Genomic DNA, 24,962 nt, shown 5'->3' with positions numbered 1-24,962 from the left:
ATTTTAATAAGCCTCTTGTCGTACTGCAATCAATTTTTAAAAAAGTGTGCAGAATGCACTTTCCCTGCGAGAGTGAGGGCGGAGCGTTGATTTCGCGGCTTTACTTCCTGCTCACTACTGCGCAGGTCTGGTCCCGAGATCGCTACTGCGCAGACTCAAGTTCCAATATGTCAGCGCCATATCGGGACTCTGGCGGCTTCAGTTCTCATCAATGGAAGAGAGCGAAGGGGCGTCGTCCATCTTTTTTTACAGTCTATGAGGCGAACACATATCACATTTGGCCTCGAGATAGAACTAAGTTAGGATAAATCTAGAAAGTTATCTTATCTTAAATGATAAATTATCTTATTTTTGTAACTGTTAACCAAAGAAAATAACGTTAGCTAACATATAGATTACATGAACGTTAATTGACACCAGTGAAGTTAGCTTCATATCAAATGTTTGTCCACTATACGTTATTGTGACGAGCGGCTCGAGTTGTGCACCACATGTACTTCACTCTGTAATGAGTTAAGTTAACGTTAGGATCGATGGAGGCCATTTTGATGTGGATGTGGATGAGCATTGAGCACAGTGCCTTAACAGAACTATTAAAATGTTATTATTAGCTTTTAAATTCCCTAGTAATGGCTAAAGTCATTGTAGGCTTTTTAGATTTTTGGAAGATTTGGAATAGTAATTCCTTGTTCCTTTAGAAAGATGTAGGCTAGTAACACTTGAGTCATTATTATTATCCAAAATCTTACAAAAACCTCAACAGCTAACAATGACTTATTAATGCCAATATTAGAGTGTTATCATGCTTTTTATTACCTTATATTTATACATAATCTAGGGCTCAACGCTAAGGATTTTTTAGCTGGAAAATCCAGTCGGGCCAGTAATTCAAATTTTTACTCGCCCTGTAAAAAAAAGAAAGAAAATGGGCCTATAAAATAAGCCTAGTACTCTAAATTGTTACCAAATGTTTTTTTTTTTCTTCTTTTCCTTTTATCATCTGACTGTGAGTGTTAACGCCTTGTTTAACTTAGTCTCTTTGGTCCCTCCAGAATGCAAACCAACAACGTTGTCAGAGTGAAGTTCAAAAATAGCAAGAAATATATTTTTTCTCCAACACCTTTTACATTTCAGACGTTTTTGGAATGTGGTGAGATATAACAAACTTTAACATTGTTAATATCATTAATACTTTTCCCTCTGAAAATATTTTTTAATAGTAATATAATAAGTGTATGATTTTATCTTATAAAAATAACTGTTTTAGTTCCTTTGGCATTGCTGGCCTTTGTCAATTTCCCAATGATTTGTCTTCCTTCAGTTGCCAAGAAATTTGATCTTCCTACAAAGGATGTAAAAGTCTTTGATGACTCAAAGACAGAGGTTGATGAGGAAGCATTTGAATATCTGCTGACACGACCAGACATTGGTGTCCTAGAAATTTTCCTTCCAGGCACAGCAAGCGTTGATGGTAAGTTTTGTTTATTCTCAGCAATATTCACCATATTTGCATAGGCTAATATGTCTATTTGACTAATTCTCAATAGCTGTCATAGCATGCAATCAAAAGTAGTATGAACAGATCTTCAGACCATTGATATGGTTTATATTGCAGATTCTTTAAGCTTAAGCTCATATTTAGGAGATACTGAGGGCACGTCAGAGTCTGATGACACAGCAATGTTGATTAGAAGTCCTCCTGAAAAAAATCGAGCTGAGGAACGTCGTCTTGGCCAAGTAAGGATCACCAATCTTGCCTCTGAAATACATCTATATAGAATTACTTAAATAGTAAAGATATTTGGAACTATATACACTTGTCATTTGTTAATAATTTCTCATCTCTGCTCAATATAACATAATTCCCCCCTCCAGATGATTGAAGATATCCTAAAGAGCAGCCCTGGAGGCGAGAAGGTCATAAACGATTATGTTTATGAGTTAAAGAGTAAAGATTATCTACTTTATAATTCATGTGGTATTTATTTTCTTAGCTGTGTAATGTATAACTACTAGGTCTGTGTATTGTTCTGGTCATAGGAGCATTATTACAATGCAGAAGATGGAAGTGGATATCTGGCATGGAGAATAAAGACTCTGCAGAAGGAAGCATCCGAGGGACGAATGAAACGCCAACCACAAACAGGTGCGAGATTTGATGCTTAGTCACTGCTCTTATTAGCTTGGCTGGAAGGCTTGATAAATGTTTTTTTATTTTTTTTTATTGAACATAAAACTTGCTTATTTTTATCATTTTTAAAAAGTATTCTTTTGTTCCAGATTGGTCTGTCATTAAGTCATAATGTAAATGAGGTCAAGTGTTACATAGTATCTCTTCAAAATATAATTGCTGTTCTTTTTAAATGCAAATATGTTTTGCACAATCATCCATGTTGGGCAAATTTAAAAGTCACTCTGGGATACTGTACATGCATGTTTTCTATGTTTTTTCCTGTCATGTATTTAGTTTTGGTATAAATGTGTTGTGCATGCTTTTGAAAGAAAATATTTGGTTTTCATATTGTCTTAAACATTTTCAGGTGGGCCAACTACTGACAGGGATCCCTTCAAAGAAGACAGCTGGTTGAAAGATGAACGTCAGTGTCAGGAAGCAATTGCCCTGATGAAGCATACAGCTGACGAGGCAGTGGTAAAGGAAAAGATGAGGTTAACACTGGGCTATCGGCAGAAGATGCTGCATGACCCTAAAGAGTCATCTGATATTCTTTCTATTTTCCCGCGATTCTTGGATATACCAGGCTTGGTATGTGGACTTCAAATCTTTAAACATGAAAACATACACATGAAATTAAGTGCTATTGTTGTTCTGCAGTAACCCAGACTCATTAGATAAAAAAAAAAGTGAGTTTCTACTGTGGTTCCTACTTTAATTATCTTTGGCATTTTGTACAGATTGATCAAGATTTTGGACTTCTATTTGGTGATGCGACCTCTGCAAAGTTGTTGAAGTGGTCTACCAACATAAAACCAAAGGTTATTGCACAGTGCCGTGGCCTCACACAGACTAGTGAGCTCCAAGACCTCATCCAAAATGCTGAAGCCACTGAAGTTGAAGAAGGTAACTATATTGTGCTATAAGTTATGTGTTTATGACAAGCATATAGCTTTATTCAGATCTAAAGAGTTTAAAGTGTGGTCACAACTTTACCCATTAGACATGCTTGATTCATATGCAACACAGACTTGCAATGGGTAAACTGTCAGAATGAAAATCACCTGTTTCTCTAACATTTCTACCCTGATCTTTTCTCAAAGGCCTAGTACAGGTGTTGCAGATTTACAGAATTTGGGTATCTGAATAACAAAAGTATGGCTGATATGTAGTAGATAAAGTTTAACTCTATGACCTCATTTCAATATCTGTAGAGGTTTCACCTTAATTCATCCACACATCTGTAGTCATCAAGACTTGGCCATGAATGTGCTGTTAATACTGATTCTGTGTGCAGTATAAACTAAGGTACTAGAGTGGTTAATTTATTTATACCGGCACATCATCCAAGTGAAGTTAAAGTCTAAGTTAAACTAGTTCAACTGAGTAGGAGGGTATGCTCAACCCCTTCTACCTAAAAACTTAAAAACCAATGTTTATTTTGTTTTCCTTGTCTCCAGGTTGGGACAGCAACATGTATTCCATTCTGATGCTGGTTCACCTTTTGCCATCCTCAAGTCAAGGCCACAAAAGACCGGGGAAAGATCTCAGCGAGAAAAGCATGTGATTGTCTTGTCAAATTCATCAAGGTGAAGCTACTGATGAAGCAGATCAAATGACACTAGTTCATATTGTTGTGTTACTGTGTGACCTTGAACTTGCTTATTTCTCAGACAGGTTCTTATTTGGTCCTCCAAATTGTTGTACTTGTTCAATTCTTTTCTACTTAGTACATACTTAGCAGGGTTCTAGACTGCAACCAAATTTATATAATGAACGAGTTTTTCGGCATTAACGGCATTAAAATAGAAATACAACATTACAAAGTCAACCTTTGATGGTTTTGTGTGGATGTACAGTGAGCACAGAATGTACACCAGAAATGCCTGAGCTGGCTTATCGAAAACCAGGAAGTAACCGTGCATATAGTCCATTAGAAATTAAGGAAATTTAGGAATTAAGTCATATAAAAATGAAAAGATTGAGACAACTATTCATCAGCATGCATTGATTAATCCTATGTTGTAGCAACAAAAAAAAAAAAAAAATGGGTGCGACCAAATCATGTGCTGGTGCGACCAACTGAGAAAGTTGATAGCACCAGTGCAACCAGTGGAAAACTTGGTCTGGAGCCCTGCTTTGTAACAATCTGTTGGAAGTATGTAATAAAGAAACTTAGGTGGAAGACATCACTGTATATTTTATTCATGGTGTATATTGAGTTTAACTTTTAAGTCACATTGGCACTAATGTGTTTTCATTCTTTCACAGACCGGTACCAGTATCCAAGGGCACTTCGATACCATTGGAGAGAGTCTCCAGCCGTATCTATCGTACCGTATCTACGTATCTTATGTCTTATGGTTTGGATTCTGATTTGTTTATTGTACCATATTGTTTCATGTAATTCTTCATCTCTTCTCTTACATTACTATCACAATTTTCTATTATTTTAGTATTATTGTTTTCATTATTTATTTTATGATCACAATTGAATTAAACAGGTGCTAGATTTCTTTATTATTATTTTAGTATTGTTTTCGTTATTTTATTTTTAGGATCACAAATGAATTAAGTGTAAGTGTAAAATTGTTTAAACAGGTGCTTGGAAAAATAAAAATTGAGACGAGTATACAGTTGTTGATTTTATTTCAGACTGAAAAGCAAGTTTAAGTTTCTCATTTATATTTTCTAGACTTTTTGAGGGTAAAACATGAATGGTTATTCTTTATTCAGTTAGTTATTCTTTATAGTTTACTCATAATTGATGATAAACAACTCTGGAGGGGAAATAAAATGTGGCCGAGTAAATTTGAAGTTCCCCTGAACAGAGTTAAAAAGTAGCAGAGTCAATTTCTTGTAGCTCTGAAGTGAGTAAAATAGCATGAGAGTTGATTTAAAAAAACACTAAATAGAGTTAAATATCATAGGAAAGAGTAAAATATTATCACTAAATTGAGTATAATTAACTCTGGAAAAACTGCTCTATCAAAAGAGTAACTTTTACTCTTTTCAGAGAGGGACCAAATGTTATCTGGCATAGAGTAAAATTTTCTTCAATTTGAGTAAATTTTACTCTGACAAATTTACTGTGTAATGTGTTTCATTTTAAGTCACCATAACAGTGATTACTGTTTCCATTAGTTGGGCTCTTAACTATTATCATATCTTTTGTCTTTTTTTGGCTGCTGTGACAGTGGACCAACACTTCAGAGCACCAACACTTCAAAATAATTATATTTAAAACAAGACTTCTCAGTAATTCTGAAGATATTACTATAAATTACAGCAACACCTCCCCTTTGCCTTTCAGACGAGGCTCATGTTTATAACAGTAATCTTGCAGGGTGGACTCATTTAAGTACATCTAGGTTATAATCTGTAATCATACCATTAAAGGTGGTATCAGTGATTTCATGGCCCATAAAATATTTTTATCACATTCATCTAATCTTTCCTAACGATCCGCTAGATGCCCGCCCCATAAGCATGCCGTCAAAAAAACGTGTCTCTGTAGGCAGCCTAGGCTCTGAGATCTGCACACAAAAACAAATGGTTTAGCCAAACAATCAAAACCAAAACAAATAGTGTTCCAACCAATCACCGACAGTGGGAGGGTGTTGTGAGGTTTTGAGCCAGCTTTTTCTTCAGCTCTGACATCGCGTGCAGCCGTGCACGAGCACAAAACCTCACAACACCCTCCCACTGTCGGTGATTGGTTGGAACACTATTTGTTTTGGTTTTGAGTGGTTGGTGAAACCAATTGTTTTTGTGTGCAGATCTCAGAGCCTAGGCTGCCTACAGAGACACGTTTTTTGACGACATGCTTATGGGGCGGGCAGCTAGCGGATCGTTAGGAAAAAAAATTTCAATATTTTTGGGCCTGAAATCACTGATACCACCTTTTACAATAAGTGTTTTTGAAGTAAGGGATTGAATATTCAGCAACCCAAGCTTTATCATTTGTTTATCTGTATTATATGTTTTTTATTTGTTAAACATCAATAAAAATGTTACCCTTAAATGGGTTTTTTGTATTTCTTATTTAGGGGAACAGACACAGTCTCTATATGATAATATCTAGGTGAAAGGGATTTATTTGACCTCAGTGACGTGAGACAGCTAGCAGCCGGTTGGTTTAGCCAGTCTGTCTGCTTCCTGACCTGTACAGTAAAACCCCTGGGGCCCTATTTTAACGATCTGAAACGCAAGTGTCAAGCGCAAAGCGCAAGTAACTTTGTGGGCGGGTCTCGGGCGCTGTTGCTATTTTCCCGGCGGGATAAATGACTCTTGCGCCAGGCACAAATCTAAACTGGGTTGGTCTGAAGTAGCTTCATTATTCATAGGTGTGGTTTGGGCGTAACGTGAAATAAACCAATCAGAGCGTCATCTCACATTCCCTTTAAGAGCAGGCGCGCTTGTTCTAAAGCGGATTCCTATTGTAACAGCGGATTTGCCAGGCGCACGCGAGGAGCGGTTCACAGCCGAGGAGACCGACGTTCTCGTCACGGCCATAAAAAAGAGAGAAGTTACCTTGAAATGGAGAAACGCACCCAAATTAACTTCGGTTAAACAGGCGTATGATAATTTGGGTAAATGTGTAAGCTAGATGTATGCTTTTATAATAATCTATCTATCTATCTATCTATCTATCTATCTATCTATCTATCTATCTATCTATCTATCTATCTATCTGTCTATCTATCTATCTATCGTAATAATGTATGATTTGCAAAAATGAAAACTGCTGCTTCTGTGTAGATGAGAGAATCAAAGTGTATGCGCGTTGTGCACACACTACATTGATTATGGCCAAGCATGCGCCCTTAAAATAGCATATGAATAACATGCGCAACGCGCCACTGACTTTAAACTGTTTTTTCCTGGTTAGTGGCGCAACTGTTTTCTAAACCTGCAAAATAGCATGAAGGAACGTTTGCGCTGGAACACACCTCCTCTTTGCGCTGAACCGCCCAGGGAGCGCAAGTTCATTCCCTAGTTTAGCGATGTGCGTCTGTGGAGGAAAAAGCGCGCTTTGCGCGGGTGCAAAATAGGAATGATACATGCGTCGGTGTACAAAGTCAATTGCGCTGGGTGCAAGATAGGGCCCCTGGTGTTAAATTTAACACTGCTCTGTGTTTATATGGGAACCACCAGCAGGGTGTTAAAAGTAACACTGAAGCAGTGTTAGAGTTAATGAGATAATTAAGTGATTAATTGAGTGATGATTGAGCATTGAAGACACCTAATGATAACAAGCAGAGTCACTGAAGAAAAGAGAAAGACAAGAACTACAACTGACTTCTGGAGATGAACTCAACTGAAGAGAAAAGAATACATTAAATCTGTGAAGATCTCAGCAGAGGAGGATTAAACAACTCCACAAATAGCATTACCAGCTTCGCCTATTACCAACTAGTTATTGAGAATTAATGTAGATGTGGTGTTGATGTTGATGTTTTATTGGAAATAATAGGTTTTGTAAAGTCACCGTTATTGTGATCAGTGTTTATTTTAGTTGTGCAGTTCGACTAAGTTTTTTAAGCAACTTTGTGATTTTTGTAACCGTGTTTACTGAAACACATAATTTGTTACAAAGAAAGCCAGAAACAGACCTGATCAGGTGATTTCGTTTTTTTATATCAGAAGGTATAATGATTCACTAATCTCATCACTGACCAAAAGTGGTAATTCATTACTAATAGATGATTTTCACCTTTTTTGACACAGATCGAACAGTCCAAATTTTGATTATTAAATACAGATTGACATATTGACATTAAATACATTAAATTCCCCAGAATGTATTTTAAAACAAATCACAATTTAGATTGTCCGTTCTGTGTGGCAAGAAATTATAGTTGGTGAAAATAATCTATTAATAACAAATAACCAATTTTGGTCATTGATGAGATTAGCAAATCGTGAGAAATTGTGCATCAACGACAGAACAGTTAGCATGCTTTGCTCAAACTTTTGCCATTGCGTTAGAACTGGTTACACTGTTGTCGCTTGCGAAAACCAAATGGCAGATTAAGAGCCGGTAATATTATAAGATCTCTTCCCTTCCTACGTCAGAAGGGGAGCAACGTCTGATCGGCTTATTTTTTTACATGCTTGCAGAGAAATGCTTACCAAAACAAAGTTACTGGATTGCACTTTTCACATTTTCTGGGATGGTAGATGCACCGGGGACCCGATTATAGCACTTAATCACGGAAAGTCAGATTTTCATGGTATGTCCCCTTTAAATAACATTATATTAACATTCAGGAAACTGGATATTTTTATGTTCTCAGAATGTTACAAATTAACGTTCCTAGAATGTTGAGTTCTTAATAAAAATGTAGTTGAAATAACGTTTGTGGAACATCATACCTTTTGGAAAACATGTTCCTCTAAAGTCATGGAAATGAGATTTCAAATGCATTTAATTGAAAACTTTTAGTTCATTGAACTAACAGTTTTTAATACAGTGCAATTGAAATTTTAGGTACATTAAACTTAAAATATGCTGTTTTTTCAACAATACAAAATTAACTTTTTTAGGGCAACGAGTTTCCATACATTTTTTAAGCTCAATCAACCTGTAAAGGCTTACAGTTATGCACAGAAAACATATGTGAAACCTACAATCTGGATGAATGTTGTGAGTAGACAGAACCCAAAACTTTAATTTAAATATACCTATTTACTGTAAATGATTTAGTAAAGATACACCTGCATAACAAATAAGGACAAAGGATAACAATCATTTATTTGAACTCACAATTTATTTGAAGGCATAGTTCAATGAAAGGGAAAGTTTTTTTTATCTAACGATTCTGAAAGAGAACCAGAAGAAAAATGCATTTACTGTACCTGTTTACATGGTAAGCTGGTTTGTAACAGCCAGAATATTGCCCTTCAACTCCTTCTTTCCTAAACCTAGCAAAACTTGCTGAATGAAAAGAAAGGTGTTGCCCATGCACTTTGGGTAGTCTAGGTGCTAGACTAGGTAGTGCTATGTGCTAGGCAGTCTGTTGTCTACAATTTAACTTACGCAAGTTAAACCAAAAAGAAGACACATGGCCTGGGGTATGTTGTCTAAATTGTCCATTACAACATTCCCCTCTAAGATGATTCCCACCAAGGATGGGTGGAGATGGATGGACAGGGGTTGCAGAGCCACATCTTCATTTTCTAAGCTGAGGATTCCAACTGGCACATGTTGGTACGAGTCTCCATCATCAGAAGCCTGGACAAGAGATTGGAGATTTCTAAAATACATTTTAGCAGTGTACAGTTTTTTTCTAGATATTAATTTTATTGGACATTTTTTTGTTTAGTTGAATGCAAGCATAATTTTTTGTGAATTATGTACACAAGTGCATCCAGGAGTTCAGTTATATTTAAACATTATGTTTTTCTTTTATATACAAGTCTTTGCATATGACATGAATTACTGATTAAAATAAAACGTTATGAGATTAACCTTGATTGTATTTTAGTGTTTCAAAGGTGTCATGACATGAATTTAAAATTCTGATTTAAAATTAAAACTTCCTCCTCACTCATTTCATTCAACATTTATGTAAAATATAACATTGTTTTTAGTTTTTTTTATTATTATTATTGTTCTTACTAGCATAAATGCACAGTAAGGTTTACATATTTCCAGCTGAAAATATTATAATAAACCTATGACATGCATTAATAATACTTACAAAGCATGTTTTGTTACAAAGCAAGCTCAGTTGGGTCATCACCAAGAAGTACTGGAAGACCTCTTATGGCAATGCATCGCATGTCAACGAGATCAGAGGTCTGAGGTGTGGTGGTTGCAGAGAAAAATAAAATATTGTATCATTTGTCAACATGAAAGGAAGGCAATTTCTATTAATCATACTTTTGACTATTGACTTTTGAAGAAAATCACAAAGTTGACAGCGAAACTTAGCTTCAAATTTTCTCTTCGACTGTTGTTTTGTTGTATGAAAACGGGATAAGTGTATTTTAAGGCTATTGAAAGACTTAAAACTACATAAACATTCTTGATATAGGCATGGAAAAGCCTGGCTTCTTGCATATTCCCCATGTTTAAGTCTGTAATGTTTTAACAAGTATCCCCTTTTGTCACAAGCAAATATGCAATACTTACATTTCCAGATCATCTTGATTAGCCTTGCTTTGAACTTGAATCTGCAGAGTAACAAAACACATTAGATTGCTTTTTACATGATAACAAGAAAAAAATTATATCTTTTGATCTGTTATCTCTAAAATTTATATCCAAAATAAAGTACTATCTAGCTATCCATTTATTTATTTATTTAGCATGTCATGATACTAGACCTGCATTAACTGAAATGTAGGCCTACTAGCTAACACCACACTGATGAGCACGAGGTTGCATTTCTTTAAGACAACTACATGGGCTAGCATTTCTTGCGGGCAGTCGAATTTCAATATAAGCTATTTTGTTTAATATTTCACTCACAAAGAAATGTAAAAACTTCTAAAAGGTTAATGATAAAGTTGTGCTTTATATAAAAGTATTTAAGCCATGTTGAACATTTCTAACATCCCAGCTAGAAATGTTTTGTTCTAAAAACGTTCTGAGAACATTACCATGAAGTTCTAATAATGTTTTCAGCGGGTAGTTTTCTTTTGGTTCCCAGAATGTTCTCCTAAAAGGTACACAGCAAAAACTCCAGTGATAAAAAGTTAATGAGATAATTAAGTGATTAATTGAGCGATGATTAATGACCTTCAATGACCATTATTGAAGACACCTGATGTTAACAAGCAGAATCACCGAAGGAGAAAATCACTATTTTAAGTTACCATTATGGTGATGATGAGTGTTTGTTTTAGCTGGGCTCTTGACACTTACATTTTTACTTTAAATTTTGTTTGGCTGTTGTAACTAAGTTATAACTCCCATATGAACAAAGAGAAAAGATGATCAGATGTTGTTGATTATGTTTTGATATAATCATCATTTGACCTGAATCACAAAACTCATTTAGAGCCTAATCTCTGACTTAAATTTATATTGTTGATTACATCATCACAGTGATTCTACAACATAAGATCCAGAATTTTATATATTTCAACGGATTTCTTAAAAGTTGTTTTGAAAAAAAAAAAAAGAATAAATGTTTAGGCAGAAACAGACATCAAAAATGAATGTATGAATCTCATCAATGGTGACAAACGAAATATTTAGTTAGGAAAAGGAAATTACTAAGACAATTCAGATCATATTTTATTCATAACGCAATGCATGATGGGAGCCATGAATGCGTTTTGATTGGTTGCACCCAGAATGCAACATGCTTTATTATTGTCACCATTGTTGAGATTCACAGGCTGAATCTTGATGTCTGTGTGTCTAAATAAAATATTTTGAACAGAACTTTCAAGAAATATTTTGGATTTTATGGAAAATGCTACAAATCGTATGCTATAAAATAATCAATAATAATGCAATCAATACTCTATAAAGTTTAGTCCCCTGTTGTAAGTTGCTTTAGATAAAAGCATCTGCTAAATGACTATGTGTAAATGAGCTTAGTGTTTCAGGTCAATTGATGATTACGTCAAAACATAACCAACACCACCTGATCACCTTTTATAATTGTTCAGCTGAGAGTTATAACTTAGTTACAACAGCCAGACAAAATCTAAAGTTAGTAGTTTAAGGGTCAAGAGCCCAACTAAAGCAAACACTATTCACCATAATGGTAACTTAAAATTAGATTTTCTCCTTTGGTGATTCTGCTTGTTAACATCAAGTGTCTTCAATAATGGACAATCATCACACAATTAATCACTTAATTATCTCATTCATTTTAACACTCCTCAGTGTTCATTTAACACTCATATTTTAACACTTTAACCATTTGAGTGTGGAGTCAAATAAACTCCCAGGAGAGTTAATTTAACACTGGAGTTTTTGCTGTGTAGGAAAAGATTCTCTAAAAACATCCTCAAAATGTTAAAGTTATAATGTTATATCTTAGTTTACATTTAACCTTATAGAAACATTATTTGGAATGAGAAAACATCCTCAAAACATTCTTTGAACATTAAATTCAAATGGTTTTTTTAAAACATTAACCAAACTTGTAGGGAATGTTAGCCAACGTTCTGAGAACGTTCCCTGCTAGCTGGGATGGCAAACCGCCAAGATGCAAAAACACCATCTAAAAAATATATCGTTTTACACAACAGACGACATTTTCGTTCATTTGTTTAATGAGAATTATTGATCAAAAAAGGTTAGGCATTAGATTTTAAATGTGACGATCCCAAAGAGCATAGAATTATTTAAAATTGTCGGTTGCGACTGATCGATACAACACCATGGCGAACGTTAACATGTAAACACAGAGTAAACTTACATTTAGTTTTACTGGCTTAATGTTATACATCTCATTTATCAATGTTTTATAATGTAATCGCTGTTTCAGACCAAAATGTAAAGTCCTACTCACCAGCAAACGTGCATGATGAAAGTCCAGATGAACAGATGAAAATACGCGCTGCATCCATGTCTGACGTCAGTTCAAAGAGCCAATCAACATCTTCCTTATATTGCGTTGCATTGACAGCAGACTAAAATAAGCTAAGTTAAGTACATTCAATTTAAACAATTCAATAGAATGAAAAGTATCATGCAAATCGTACAACAAACTAAAAACATGGAGTAATTGTGCAAACATTTTGGAGTTTATGTTTATTGTACCTAAGTAGTTTAAATTAAAACAATTTCAGGGATAACAGTGTATAGCTGCCTCACGTCACTGAGATCAGATAAATCCCACCACAGAGACATAGAGACCATATCTTTCACCTAGATATGATCATATATAGACTGTGTCTGTTCCCCGAATTAGGAAATACAAAAAACTCCTTCTAGTGTTAATCTTAAATCTCGCTTGACATTTGTACTAGCTGTATACAGGCCACCACACAGTAAATTCCCTGGTGTTAAATTAACACTGCTCTTTGTTCATATGGGAACCACCAGCAGGGTGTTAAAAGTAACACTGAAGGAGTATTAGAGTTAATTCGATAATTAATTAATGATGGTTGTTCGATTATTGAAGACACCCGATGATAACAAACAGAATCACTGAAGAAAAGAGAAACAAAATAACTACAACTGACTTCCAGACAAAGCCTTAAGCCCTATTTGCACTGGATTAGTATTACCTGGTGACATCTAGTCATTTGTAATAATTGAGGTTGTCTGTGATCTTAACCCTTGTGCATCAATTTAAAAAAGTTACTCATAGGTCCAAAGAGGACAAAAATGTCCATGTCAAAAAACTGTCATAAAAAGTTGAAGCTTGGGAGCACAGACTTAACTTTGGTATCATTTTAAAGAATACCCTTGGCAGATTATTGCTGAAGTTCTTCTTTTTTTTTTTTTTTTTAAATCCAAAAAAAGTTATATAAGTTTAAGTTTATGAAAATTATTTATGAATATTATTTTATATAAAATATATATTTTATGAAACAAGTTGAACTCTAAAACGGCTAGACAATTAAAGCCATAAATCTAAATAAGTTGTGTTCCAAATTTGAGGTTGATATCTCAAAAAATTAGCTTTCAGTAAGATTTTGTTTGGGCGCAGTACCAAACTTTCCCCATTGGATCCCAGCAAAACTGCACTGGTGAACACAGTGATTGGCTTTGTTATTTGCAGTTGAGTTTTTCTCTCTCAATACTACAAACACACACATGCACACAAACACTTTTTTTTTTATAACACACATACCAACCACACTCTGACATCCATACCAACACACACACACAATTATCATTGCATAATTTATCCAACTGGCTCTATAATAGCTCAAAATTCATGCAGTTAACATAAAAATATATATATATAAAAATACACATAGGTCCAAAAGGGACAAAAATGTCCAAGTCAAAAAACTCTCATAAAAATGTTATGCTTGGGAGCAAATACTTAAGTTTGGTCTCATTTTAAAGAAGACCCTTGGCAGATTGTTGTTGAAGTGAAAAAAGTGCAACCAAAAAAATGTTATAGAAGTTTAAGTTTATGGAAAATATTATAATCAATATTTTATATAAAATATAGATTTTATGAAACATTTGGAACTCTAAAACTGATATAAATTCAAAGCCATAAATCTAATCAGGTTGTGTTCCGAATTTGAGGATGATATCTCAAAAAATGAGCTTTCAGTAAGATTTTGTTTGGGCGCAGTACCAGACTTTCCCCATTGGATGCCAGCAAAACTCCACTGGTGAACACAGTGATTGGATTTTAGATTTGCAGTTGAGTTTTTCTCTCTCAAATATTACAAGCACACAAACACACTTTTTATTTTATTACACACATACAAACCACACTTAGACATCCATACCAACAAACCCACACAATTATTGTTGCATAATTTATCCAGTTGGCTCTATAATATGCCGAAGCAGAAAACAGGAATAAAGCCAGTATTTGCTTTATAGGCCTAACCTGAAAAAATGGCACCATCTGATAATTTTTTTTTTTTTAAATGTCAATTTTGAAGCCTTGCAACCAGAATGAAAGCCTATTAAAAAAGATTGCATCATTTTATAGTTAAACGGCACAGGGATTAAAAAATGCAGTTTTAATGGGTTTCAATGGGGCCATTTTTGTCCAAAAGGCACTGAGAGGAAGTATTTTGTGTAACTAGTGCAAAATAGATTTTTTAAAGGAAATGGTGATGAAATAGTAAAATTCCAATAAAAATACACACCCGTGCCAAATTTTATGCAGTTAGCATTAACACAGGCAAAGTGATCAAAAAAACAAAACTGAAAAGGACAAAAATGTCCTCAAGGATGCACAAGGGTTAATCCCGTGCGAATCGGCCATGTCTGTAATTTGTAAAGTAAAAATTCCAAATAAGTTCAATACGGTGTGTAACAGTATAATGGATCTGCGTCACGTCTTAAAGTGACAGCAGCCTAATATACCTATTGCCCACTTATGACATAATATTAAAAATATTTTTATGGCAGTTTTCCCCCTATGTCATCGATGTCAAAATTGTGCCCAGAGAAAATGCTGAGAGGCTAGTAACTTCGGAAAATCACTAGCCACAGTGGCTGATGAACAAAATAAGTTAAATGCAAGTCCTGTATATCATGTCTATGTACTTCTCAATTCCTAAAAAAATATATAATTATTATAATAATCTGTTCACTTTGTCCCAGTGCTAATACTTTACAACAACTTTCTAAGATAACAACTGCATTTGCTCAACAGAACATTTCCATGATTCATACTGACTAATATTCTTGACTTTATACCTGACATTTGATCAACATGAAAGACAAATATTTTCAACTGATCTTCTTTATCAAACTCTTCACTAACACACAAACAATATTATTGAAAAACTTCAACTGTTGTTGTGCTGACAAACTGCCTGGGAGCTCCTCAGTGGTGAAACTCCTCCTCCTTCAATCAGTGGAGAACCAGGTGGGACAAATCTGAGGCAATCTGAGTGTGCCAGGACCTGGCTCTGTTACTTTCTTTAGAACGCAGTGAAAGGAGCATTTGTGGCACCATTAGACCAAGGAAACTTTCTTTGTAATCAAGGTGACTGTGCAAAACCAAGCCCTCCACAAAACAGTGAAGGACAGCCGGTAAGCACCATATTGGCCATGTTTGGCCCAACTGACTTAAGCAGTGCAGTGCAAATGATACTATGGAAAACCCTTGTTGACTTTGTTAGGACTTTTACTTTACTTACTTTTACTTGAAAATACTGTTTAGAATAAAAATGGAAACCTTGTAATAGCAGTAATGTGTTTATCTGAGGTGAATGTGAATAATTTTGTTTATTTAATTTGGCTGTCAACTCAAATAATAATCTTGTATTTGTCATCTCTCTTTTGAGGTTTTTCACCTGTTTAGTGCCAACCAAAGCATGGTAAATAAAAGACAAACAACTGATTCCATGGCTGTTTATTGAGTGAAATCCAGTTAAAATCTTCATGTGGAGGGACTGTCCTTTTCAAGTGGGGAATTGCACAAAAAATAGATCACAACTTGACAGTGAAAAACCGCCACTGAAGACTGGAAAAGGACCAGAAAAGTGACCACACTTGTCCATAGAGACAAAGAAAGACTGTTCCTGCCCTGCTGTTGTGATTGAAATGGCTGATTCATTACTGTTGGAGCAGCTAAAGACCGCAAGGACATCAGCAAAGCGTCAGTTTTCCCGTCTGGCCAATAATGTGCTACGAATGCATACAATGATGTCAGAAGAGGAGCTCAGAGACATTTTTAAGAAGCTCACTGCAGAAGCTGGCAAAGTCCTTGAAGCCAATGATGATGTAGAGGGGCAATGTATTGAAGAAAACTCTGATGCAGAGGAGTTGAGCGAGCAGCAAAAGTCTGACTTGGTCAAAACAGCCAATGAGTGTGAGAGAAAACTGCAAGAGCTAAAGGACCTCATACAAAAGACATTGTGGGCCAATTTCGGGGAATATGAACTGACACAAGCAATTACAACAGCAGAGTCACAAGCAGAAAACGTGGGAACTGTGGACCCAAGTAAAAACCCAGATGCATATCTCTTCATGATCGGACAACTAGAGAAACTTGTGAAGGCTGCGAAGGAGGTGCATAAGCATTGGAAGTGCTGGGCCCCCCCAGCAGAGCAACAACAGTTCCAGAGTCGTATCAAAGGCCTTGAAACCATCCTGCCAAAACTCACAATAAGACAAGCAGACTTTACAGGGGCACATGTCAGAGAAGGAACCAGCAGATTGAGTACTACTTCAACCAGTTGTGTGGCCACACCAACGATTAAATTAAAGCCAGCTGCCCTCCCAAAGTTTTCTGGCATCCGCCGAGAGTTTCACCGGTGGAAAAAAGATTGGGAAGCACTCCAGATGCAGGGAGAACCTACTGGATCCAAAGAGGTTAAAAAGTTCCAACTTCTCGACAGTGTGGATGAGAAGACAATACGAGACCTCCGCCTTACAACTTACACAACTGCTGAGGAGGTTTTCCGGGTCTTGGAGAACCGCTTTGGAAATAAGACCACTATAGCCCTTGAGATAGTAGAAGAGCTCCAAAGACTCCAAGCAGTTAAAGGTAACCAGCCCAGGAGGATTGTTGAGCTCATTCAATCTGTAGAAAAAGCCCTGGTTGATCTGAACGAGCTTGGCAAGACCGGTGCTATAAAGAACCCTCTTGTAACAAAAACAATAGAGAGTAAACTTCCTGATGGCCTGAAGAAGGAATGGCTTCTTCATGTAGCTGGCAAAGGTGATGAAGCTGAAGAAGATAAGCGATTTGACTACCTCCTCAAGTTTCTTCAAGGTCAAGAAGCCATCTATGAGAAGCTGGACCAACTGAGAGAAGAGGAACCAAAACCAAAATCTGAACCTCGTCAAGCTCGAACCAGAACCTCCACCCAATTAAGCAACCAGGCTCAAGGATGTGTGGTCTGCGGAGATGGCAAGCATAAGAAAAGGCTATATTTCTGCCAAAAGTTTCGCACGCTTAAGCTGTCAGAGAAAAGAGATGCTGTCAGGAAGCTGGGAGCCTGCAAAAAATGCCTGGAGATTCACAATGAAGGTGACTACTGTAAATCAGAGTTTCTGTGCAGGAGGCCAGACTGCATAGAACAGCGTGCTGCAGAACACCACTATTACCTTTGCCCGAGAGCTGATACGTCCAAAGGGAATGTCGTCCAGAGGTCCAACAATAACAGCAAAGTGGGAGGTGACACAAGAGAGCGTTACACCCAAGCCCAAGAAGAGTTCATTAAAAGTCTTTCACCTGAACTTGCAGAGAAGTGTCGCAATGCCTTTTGCAACACTATAGCTAGAACCTCTCTTGTGTCCAACCAACCCAGCCTTCTAGCAGAGAATGGAATAGTGGAGTGGCCAGTCATCATGATGCTCTTAGAGGTCACGGCCAATGCAGGACAAAAAGTTGGGACTTTGATCGACCTGGCATCGGATACAAACTATATAACTCATGATGCAGCTGATCGTTTGAACCTTAGAAGTGAAGGCATAACCCTTGTTGTCCACGGTGTGGGAGGAATGAAAGTTCAAGTTACCACAAAACGGTACCTCCTAAAGATCCGGGTCCGCACAGAGCAAGGCAACTTCAGATCTCACCAACTCCTCTGTTATGGTTTGGACAGCATTGCAAGGATCCACAAACATGTGACGGCCAAAAGACTCCAAAAGTTCTTTCCAGATGTCCCCCAAAATGAACTGGTGAGACCAAGACAGATACAGCTTTTGATAAGCCATAAGGAAGGGCGACTGGTCCCACAGAAAATACGCACCGTTGGGGACCTTGTACTATGGGATGGGCCATTGGGTAAGACAATTGCAGGGACACACCCTGGTCTGTTTGAAGAGGCTACAGTTACAGCACACCAGTCCAGAGCGCACTTCGCCAGGTCCATGAGAACAGCAGCATTGATGTATGAAGAACATATCTGCGCCAAACCTACCATCAAGTCTTCTTGTTCTGCTGTTACCACTCGGGATTTTATTGAGTGGTGGAGATGGGATAGCATTGGCGCCCCCTGCACCCCAAAATGTGGAGGATGTCGCTGCGGCAGTTGTCAACCTGGTGGCAAAGAAATGACTCTGGCTGAAGAAAGGGAGCTGGAAGTTGTAAAGGGTGGCCTGACTTATGTTGGTGCTGATGACCACAGTGATAGTCCACACTGGCATGCAAGATATCCATGGCTCATGGACCCATCTACATTGCCAAACAACAGAAAAGCAGTGGAAGCAACCTTCCTTAGAACAGAGAAACAGCTCGCCAAAGAACCACAGTGGAAAAAAGCCTATAGCGCTCAAGTCCACGAAATGGTTGACCGTCGGGCTGCAAAAAAACTGACCAAAGAGGATCTAACCAACTGGAATGGACCTGTCTGGTATATTAGTCATCTTATCGCACCCAACCCCCACTCTGTTACAACTCCAGTAAGACTTGTCTGGAACAGCAGTCAGAAGTACAAAGGCCAAAGTCTCAATGACCTTCTGATGAAAGGCCCTGACGTTCTCAACCCGATTCGAGCTGTCCTCCTCAAGTTCCGCCAAGGCTCCTTCGCCGCTCTAGGAGACATTAGGAAAATGTACAATTCTGTGTGGCTCGAGGAGAGGGAAGTCCATCTACACCGGTTCTTGTGGCGTGATTCAGAGGGCGACGAACTAGAACAATACGCCATAACCAGAGTGAATATCGGGGACAAGCCAGCAGGTTGCATAGCACAACTTGCCATGAGGGAGACGGCTAACCTGCCTCAATTCAGCCACCTCACAGATGAATGCCAAGTATTACATGAGCACAGCTACGTCGATGACATCTTGACATCCCACAACTGCCGTGAAAGACTTGAAGTCATCACAAAAAATGTGGAGCTGATTCTAAAAGCAGGAGGGTTTGCACTGAAGCCTTGGGTCTTCTCAGGCCAAGGTAAAGGAGAAAGAGAAAAGGCATCACCAAATATTGTTGTCCTGCCGAACCAGCTTAAGGAGGAAGACAACAAGGCGCTCGGTCTCGGCTACATTGTGGATGAAGACATGTTGCATGTCATGGTAAGGGTCAACTTCTCCAGGCGGAAGAAAAAGATGAGACTTGGGCAAGACTTGCTGCTAGAAGAAGTACGAGCACAGACACCAGACCCGCTGACAAGACGTGAACTGCTGAGTCAAGTTGCTGGTTTATACGATCCAGTTGGCCTGACAACGCCATCAAAGCAAAAAGGGGCTATCTTGGTCCGAAAGGCATTCCAAGAGGCAAAACCAAAGTGCAGCATGGTCAAGGACACATGGGACCTTCCTCTGTCGGATGAGCTCCGCAAAGATGCAATTGGAATTTTTGAGGAGTACGTCCAGCTAAGCAAAGTAAGGTTCCCAAGAGCCCTTACTCCACCAACGGCAACAACTGAACCAGTCGCTGTCACTTTTTCAGATGGCAGTGAAAGCTCCTATGGTGCTGTCCTCTACCTGCGGTGGAACTGCAACAAACAATTAACAATTCGACTAGTGGAGTCAAAAGCAAAGCTGACACCTCTAGACCAGAAGGGGGATGCGGTCAAAGCAGAACTTTGCGGTGCAGTCTTTGCTAGCCGCCTGAAAAAGTACTTTGAACAGCATACCCAGATCCAGATAAAAAGGTGGTACCATTTGTTAGACAGTCAGACTGTTCTTGGAGCTATCCAGCGTGAAAGCTATGGATTTCAAACTTTCTTCGCTAATAGAATTGGAGAGATCCAAGAGAGCACACGGCTACAGGACTGGTGGTGGATCCCTGGACCACTCAACATAGCTGACATTATCACTCGTGGAGCTGGGCCAAAGGAACTTGATGCCCATTCAGAGTGGCAGCAAGGGCCAGAGTTTCTACATCTTCCAGAGAGCGAGTGGCCAATTATGTCATCAAAAGATGTGTCTGTGACAGCTCGAGAAAGCATTAACAATATGCAAAAGAAGTCATTCGTGGCAGCACTCACCAGAGCCCAAGCGAAAAGAAGTCTGCCAAGTCTTGTGGGACGACTTCCTGCTGGTGCAGCTGTCCTAAACTTGGTGGATGAGAGGCGCTTTAGTAGCCTAAAGTGTCTAATCAAGACTGTTGCTTTTATCTGGAGAGCCGCCAAAAAGTTTACATCTACAATAAAGTCCATCGAGACCCCAAAGTGGGAGGCAATTCCCACAAAAGGAGTTATCACCGCTACAGAACGTCAAGAGGCAATAAGAGACATCTATCTTGCTGCTCAAGAGGGGGTGACGTTCCCAGTTACCACTATGGACCGCTTGGTTGTGTACAGAGAGCCAGAATCTGGGTTACTAGTCTGCGGTGGGAGAATCCATGGCTTCAGGGAGGATGGCGCTGCAGTTCCCCTTCTGCCTTTCAGTGCATGGGTCTCTACTTTATTGGCACGGGAGGCACACGATGAGGGTCATGAAGGTGTGGCTGCAACCCTGCTGAAAATGAGGAGGAAAGCCTGGGTCATCCAAGGGAGAAAAATTGCCCAAAAAGTAGTGGAGAACTGCCTTTTCTGCAAAAAGTCAAGAGCAAGAAGGTGCAAACAGGTAATGGCTGACCTACCTTCTGAAAGAGCCACACCTGCAGCCCCGTTCGAGTTCACTACAGTCGACCTCTTCGGACCGTACCTTGTCAAAGATGACATCAAGAAACGGGTCTCAATGAAAGTGTGGGGTGTCGTCTTCAGCTGTATGGCCAGTAGGGCAATTCATGCAGACCTGGTCAACACAATGTCGACAGAGAGCTTCTTGATGGCTTACCAACGCTTTACTGCAATTAGAGGGCACCCAAGAAAGATCTGGTCTGACCCGGGGACAAACTTCATCGGCGCCAAACCTGTCCTAAGAGAGCTGTACCAGTTCCTGGATTCTCAGAATAGAACTTCAATAGAAGAGATGTCGGCTCAAAAAGGTACCAAATGGGAGTGGACAATTCACCCTGCTGACTCACCTCACCGCAATGGGGCTGCTGAAGCCGCTGTCCGCATTCTCAAGAAAGCACTGCAGAGCCTGGGCAACAACACTGGCCTCAGCTACAGCGAGTTTCAGACAACACTACAACTTGCTGCAAACCTTGCCAACGAATGCCCAATAGATGCCAGGGTGCAGAGCCATGAGGAAAGCGTGCAGTATGTGTCACCCAACACACTTCTCCTGGGCCGAGCCTCTCCAAGCGGTGAGATCAGAACATTTGACTTTGCGAACTACCCTTACAAGAGACTCAGAGAGATGCAGAACCAGGTCAACAAGTTCTGGAGGTTTTGGAGCCAGCTTGCCGGCCCAAACTTATTTCTGAGAAGTAAATGGCACACTTTGCATCGCAACGTTGCTGTCGGAGATATTGTCTGGTTGTGTGACCAAAATGCAGTGAGGGGCCAGTTTAAGCTAGGACGGGTGGTGAGCGTCAATCCAGATGCTAAGGGCATTGTTCGAGACGTGAACGTCAAAGTGGTCCAAAGCTCCTGCCTTCCTGTCACAAAACCCGCACTAAACCGGCAATCGGCCAAAGTCCTGAAAGACGCTACCCAAACCACAGTCCTGCACAGAGATGTTCGACGCCTGGTTGTCTTGCTACCAGTTGAGGACCAAACTCGGAACTGACCGGCAGTAAGCAGGTGCTGATTTACGATCTTTCCATCGGTTCCCGTGGGAAGATCGAGTGGGAGGTGTGCTGACAAACTGCCTGGGAGCTCCTCAGTGGTGAAACTCCTCCTCCTTCAATCAGTGGAGAACCAGGTGGGACAAATCTGAGGCAATCTGAGTGTGCCAGGACCTGGCTCTGTTACTTTCTTTAGAACGCAGTGAAAGGAGCATTTGTGGCACCATTAGACCAAGGAAACTTTCTTTGTAATCAAGGTGACTGTGCAAAACCAAGCCCTCCACAAAACAGTGAAGGACAGCCGGTAAGCACCATATTGGCCATGTTTGGCCCAACTGACTTAAGCAGTGCAGTGCAAATGATACTATGGAAAACCCTTGTTGACTTTGTTAGGACTTTTACTTTACTTACTTTTACTTGAAAATACTGTTTAGAATAAAAATGGAAACCTTGTAATAGCAGTAATGTGTTTATCTGAGGTGAATGTGAATAATTTTGTTTATTTAATTTGGCTGTCAACTCAAATAATAATCTTGTATTTGTCATCTCTCTTTTGAGGTTTTTCACCTGTTTAGTGCCAACCAAAGCATGGTAAATAAAAGACAAACAACTGATTCCATGGCTGTTTATTGAGTGAAATCCAGTTAAAATCTTCATGTGGAGGGACTGTCCTTTTCAAGTGGGGAATTGCACAAAAAATAGATCACAACTTGACAGTTGTTGAACAATTATGATTTCAAAGGAAGTCAATGGTCAAGAGCCCAACTAAAGGAAACACTAATCACCATAACGGTGACTCCAAACAAAACTTACATTCCAAAACATCAAAATGAATTAACAGCGTTAAACCTCTGTTAATTCTCAATAAGAGATTTTGTTAACAATAAAAATAAAAGTCAAATGGGTTATAATAAGTGAAGCTAGTAATGTAGTTTTTGGAGTTGTTTAACCTCATTCGCTGAGATCTTGAGAGATTAGATGTATTTTATCTTCAGTTGATTTCAAGCTGTGGTTTTAAGTCAGTTGTAATTTATTGTTTCATTTTCTGAGACTGCAAAAATTATGTTGAACCAACATCAGATTTTTTTTCATGAAAGTTCAACATTATTTCATCATTAATTGTGGGTGCAACAGTGATGTTGATTCAATGCAGTTAACAATTTTTCAATGGTTGTTTGCTGTCTGGGCAGTGCTTCTGCAGCATTTATTAACCTGGCTATACTGTTAAATTATACATATACTGATACATTTTATAAATGAACATTATCTAGTAGGGCTGGGAGAAAAAAACGATTCACCCAGCTATCGTGATTTTTTTTTAATTACGATTCTAAAATCGATTTTTTATTCCAGAATCGATATTAACTCAAATTCAATTGCTTTTTTTGTCCTTGCTTGTAGATGAGGTTGACAGAAGTTTGCCACTTTCGTTCCAACAGAGGATGAAATGTGTCGTTATCTATGATTGTTGAGTGTCGTAATATCCCAAGTGGACGTGTGGAAGCGACGTGAGACTGAAAGCACGAAAAGCCCTCACGCTACTCATATGCTGAGAGAGAGAGAAGACAATTGAGCTGCACGATTCATCTTTAAAAGACTGTGATCTTGATACAAACACCCACGTGATCTTTCAGTTTGTCTGTCTATTAAACTTTGACAAAATCATATCTCAACATCTGTGTTGCCGCTGCCGTTGACCCGGAGAGAGTTGTCATGAAACAGCTTCACAAACAGTCTTATTTCTATGATGCAATAGTTAAAATTATCATAGAAGTACTTGGATAAAAGTTTAAAGTTCAAATATGAACACTGATGTCTACGATAGCGACCAAAATCAGCTTGTGAAAAAACTAGGAGCTTAAAATAACGCATTTATCGATTACATTGTTTCGCCACTAAGTAGTGACAAGTTACTGTTAAAAAGTGTAGCCTATTTGTTATTGAATAATTTATTCATCATTTATTCATTTAAAAATGCAAATTGTTGTAATTTTTTATGCCTAATGCATTAACTAATGTTAACAAATACATCCTTATTGTAAAGTGTTACCATTAAACAATATTACTTACCCATTGAGGCAAGAAATAATATTAGCCAGTGTAGGTGCATGTTCAATAGTGGTGTGAGTGTCTGAGATACTTCTGCTGTAGGATGAGGATTCACTCTTAAACAGATGTCAGTCATTTGGTCATATTTATACAATGTGAGTGAGCCATACATTCTCACTCCCAACCAGTGGCGGAACAGGGGTATTTACATAGGAGTGGTTAGGGTTAGGGATTGGTGGCACCCAGAATGCACTGAATGCACAACATACTTTATACTTGTCACCATTGATGAGATTCACAGGCTGAATCTTGATGTCTGTCTCTAAAAATAGCAATTATTTTGTATTTGAACAATTTTTAATAGTCAAGTCAAGTCATCTTCATTTATATAGCGCTTTTAACAATATAGATTGCCTCAAAGCAGCTTTACAGAGATAAGCGTATAATTTAAGGTAACAGATTGTTTTGGCTTTATAGCAGAGTTAAGTTATTTTCCATCTGAAGTTAGTTTTGATTGATTTGCTTCCGTCGCAACGATCATTTGTTATTAAATTAGGGGCCGCTAAGACGACACCATTCCCTCTACACAGACTTTAAAGCGA

General features: G+C 38.3%; 1 protein-coding gene and 1 long non-coding RNA gene across 2 annotated transcripts in view; one reads left to right on the top strand and one right to left on the bottom strand.

Annotated features, from left to right (window-relative positions):
• LOC307174638 overlaps positions 1-24,461 on the bottom strand; it is a 109,094-nt gene extending 84,633 nt beyond the window's left edge. The window contains exon 1 of the long non-coding RNA XR_013824016.1: positions 24,382-24,461. This is a non-coding gene — a long non-coding RNA (uncharacterized lncRNA). The remainder of the gene's footprint in view (positions 1-24,381) is intronic.
• On the top strand, positions 1,303-4,577 carry LOC307166400 (uncharacterized protein; the record flags this gene model as incomplete). Its single annotated transcript, XM_079884729.1, has 8 exons — positions 1,303-1,471; positions 1,616-1,737; positions 1,876-1,917; positions 2,041-2,146; positions 2,541-2,764; positions 2,914-3,079; positions 3,634-3,762; positions 4,445-4,577. 7 exons carry the CDS (start codon positions 1,303-1,305, stop codon positions 3,738-3,740), a joined length of 936 nt encoding a protein of 311 aa, XP_079740855.1. The 3' UTR covers positions 3,741-3,762; positions 4,445-4,577.
• Positions 24,462-24,962: the final 501 nt, after the last annotated feature.

Source organism: Squalius cephalus, assembly GCF_949319135.1.
Source record: "Squalius cephalus genome assembly, chromosome: 1".
In the NCBI taxonomy this organism is placed as follows: Eukaryota; Metazoa; Chordata; class Actinopteri; order Cypriniformes; family Leuciscidae; genus Squalius; species Squalius cephalus.
This window is presented reverse-complemented; position numbering and strand designations above follow the sequence as displayed.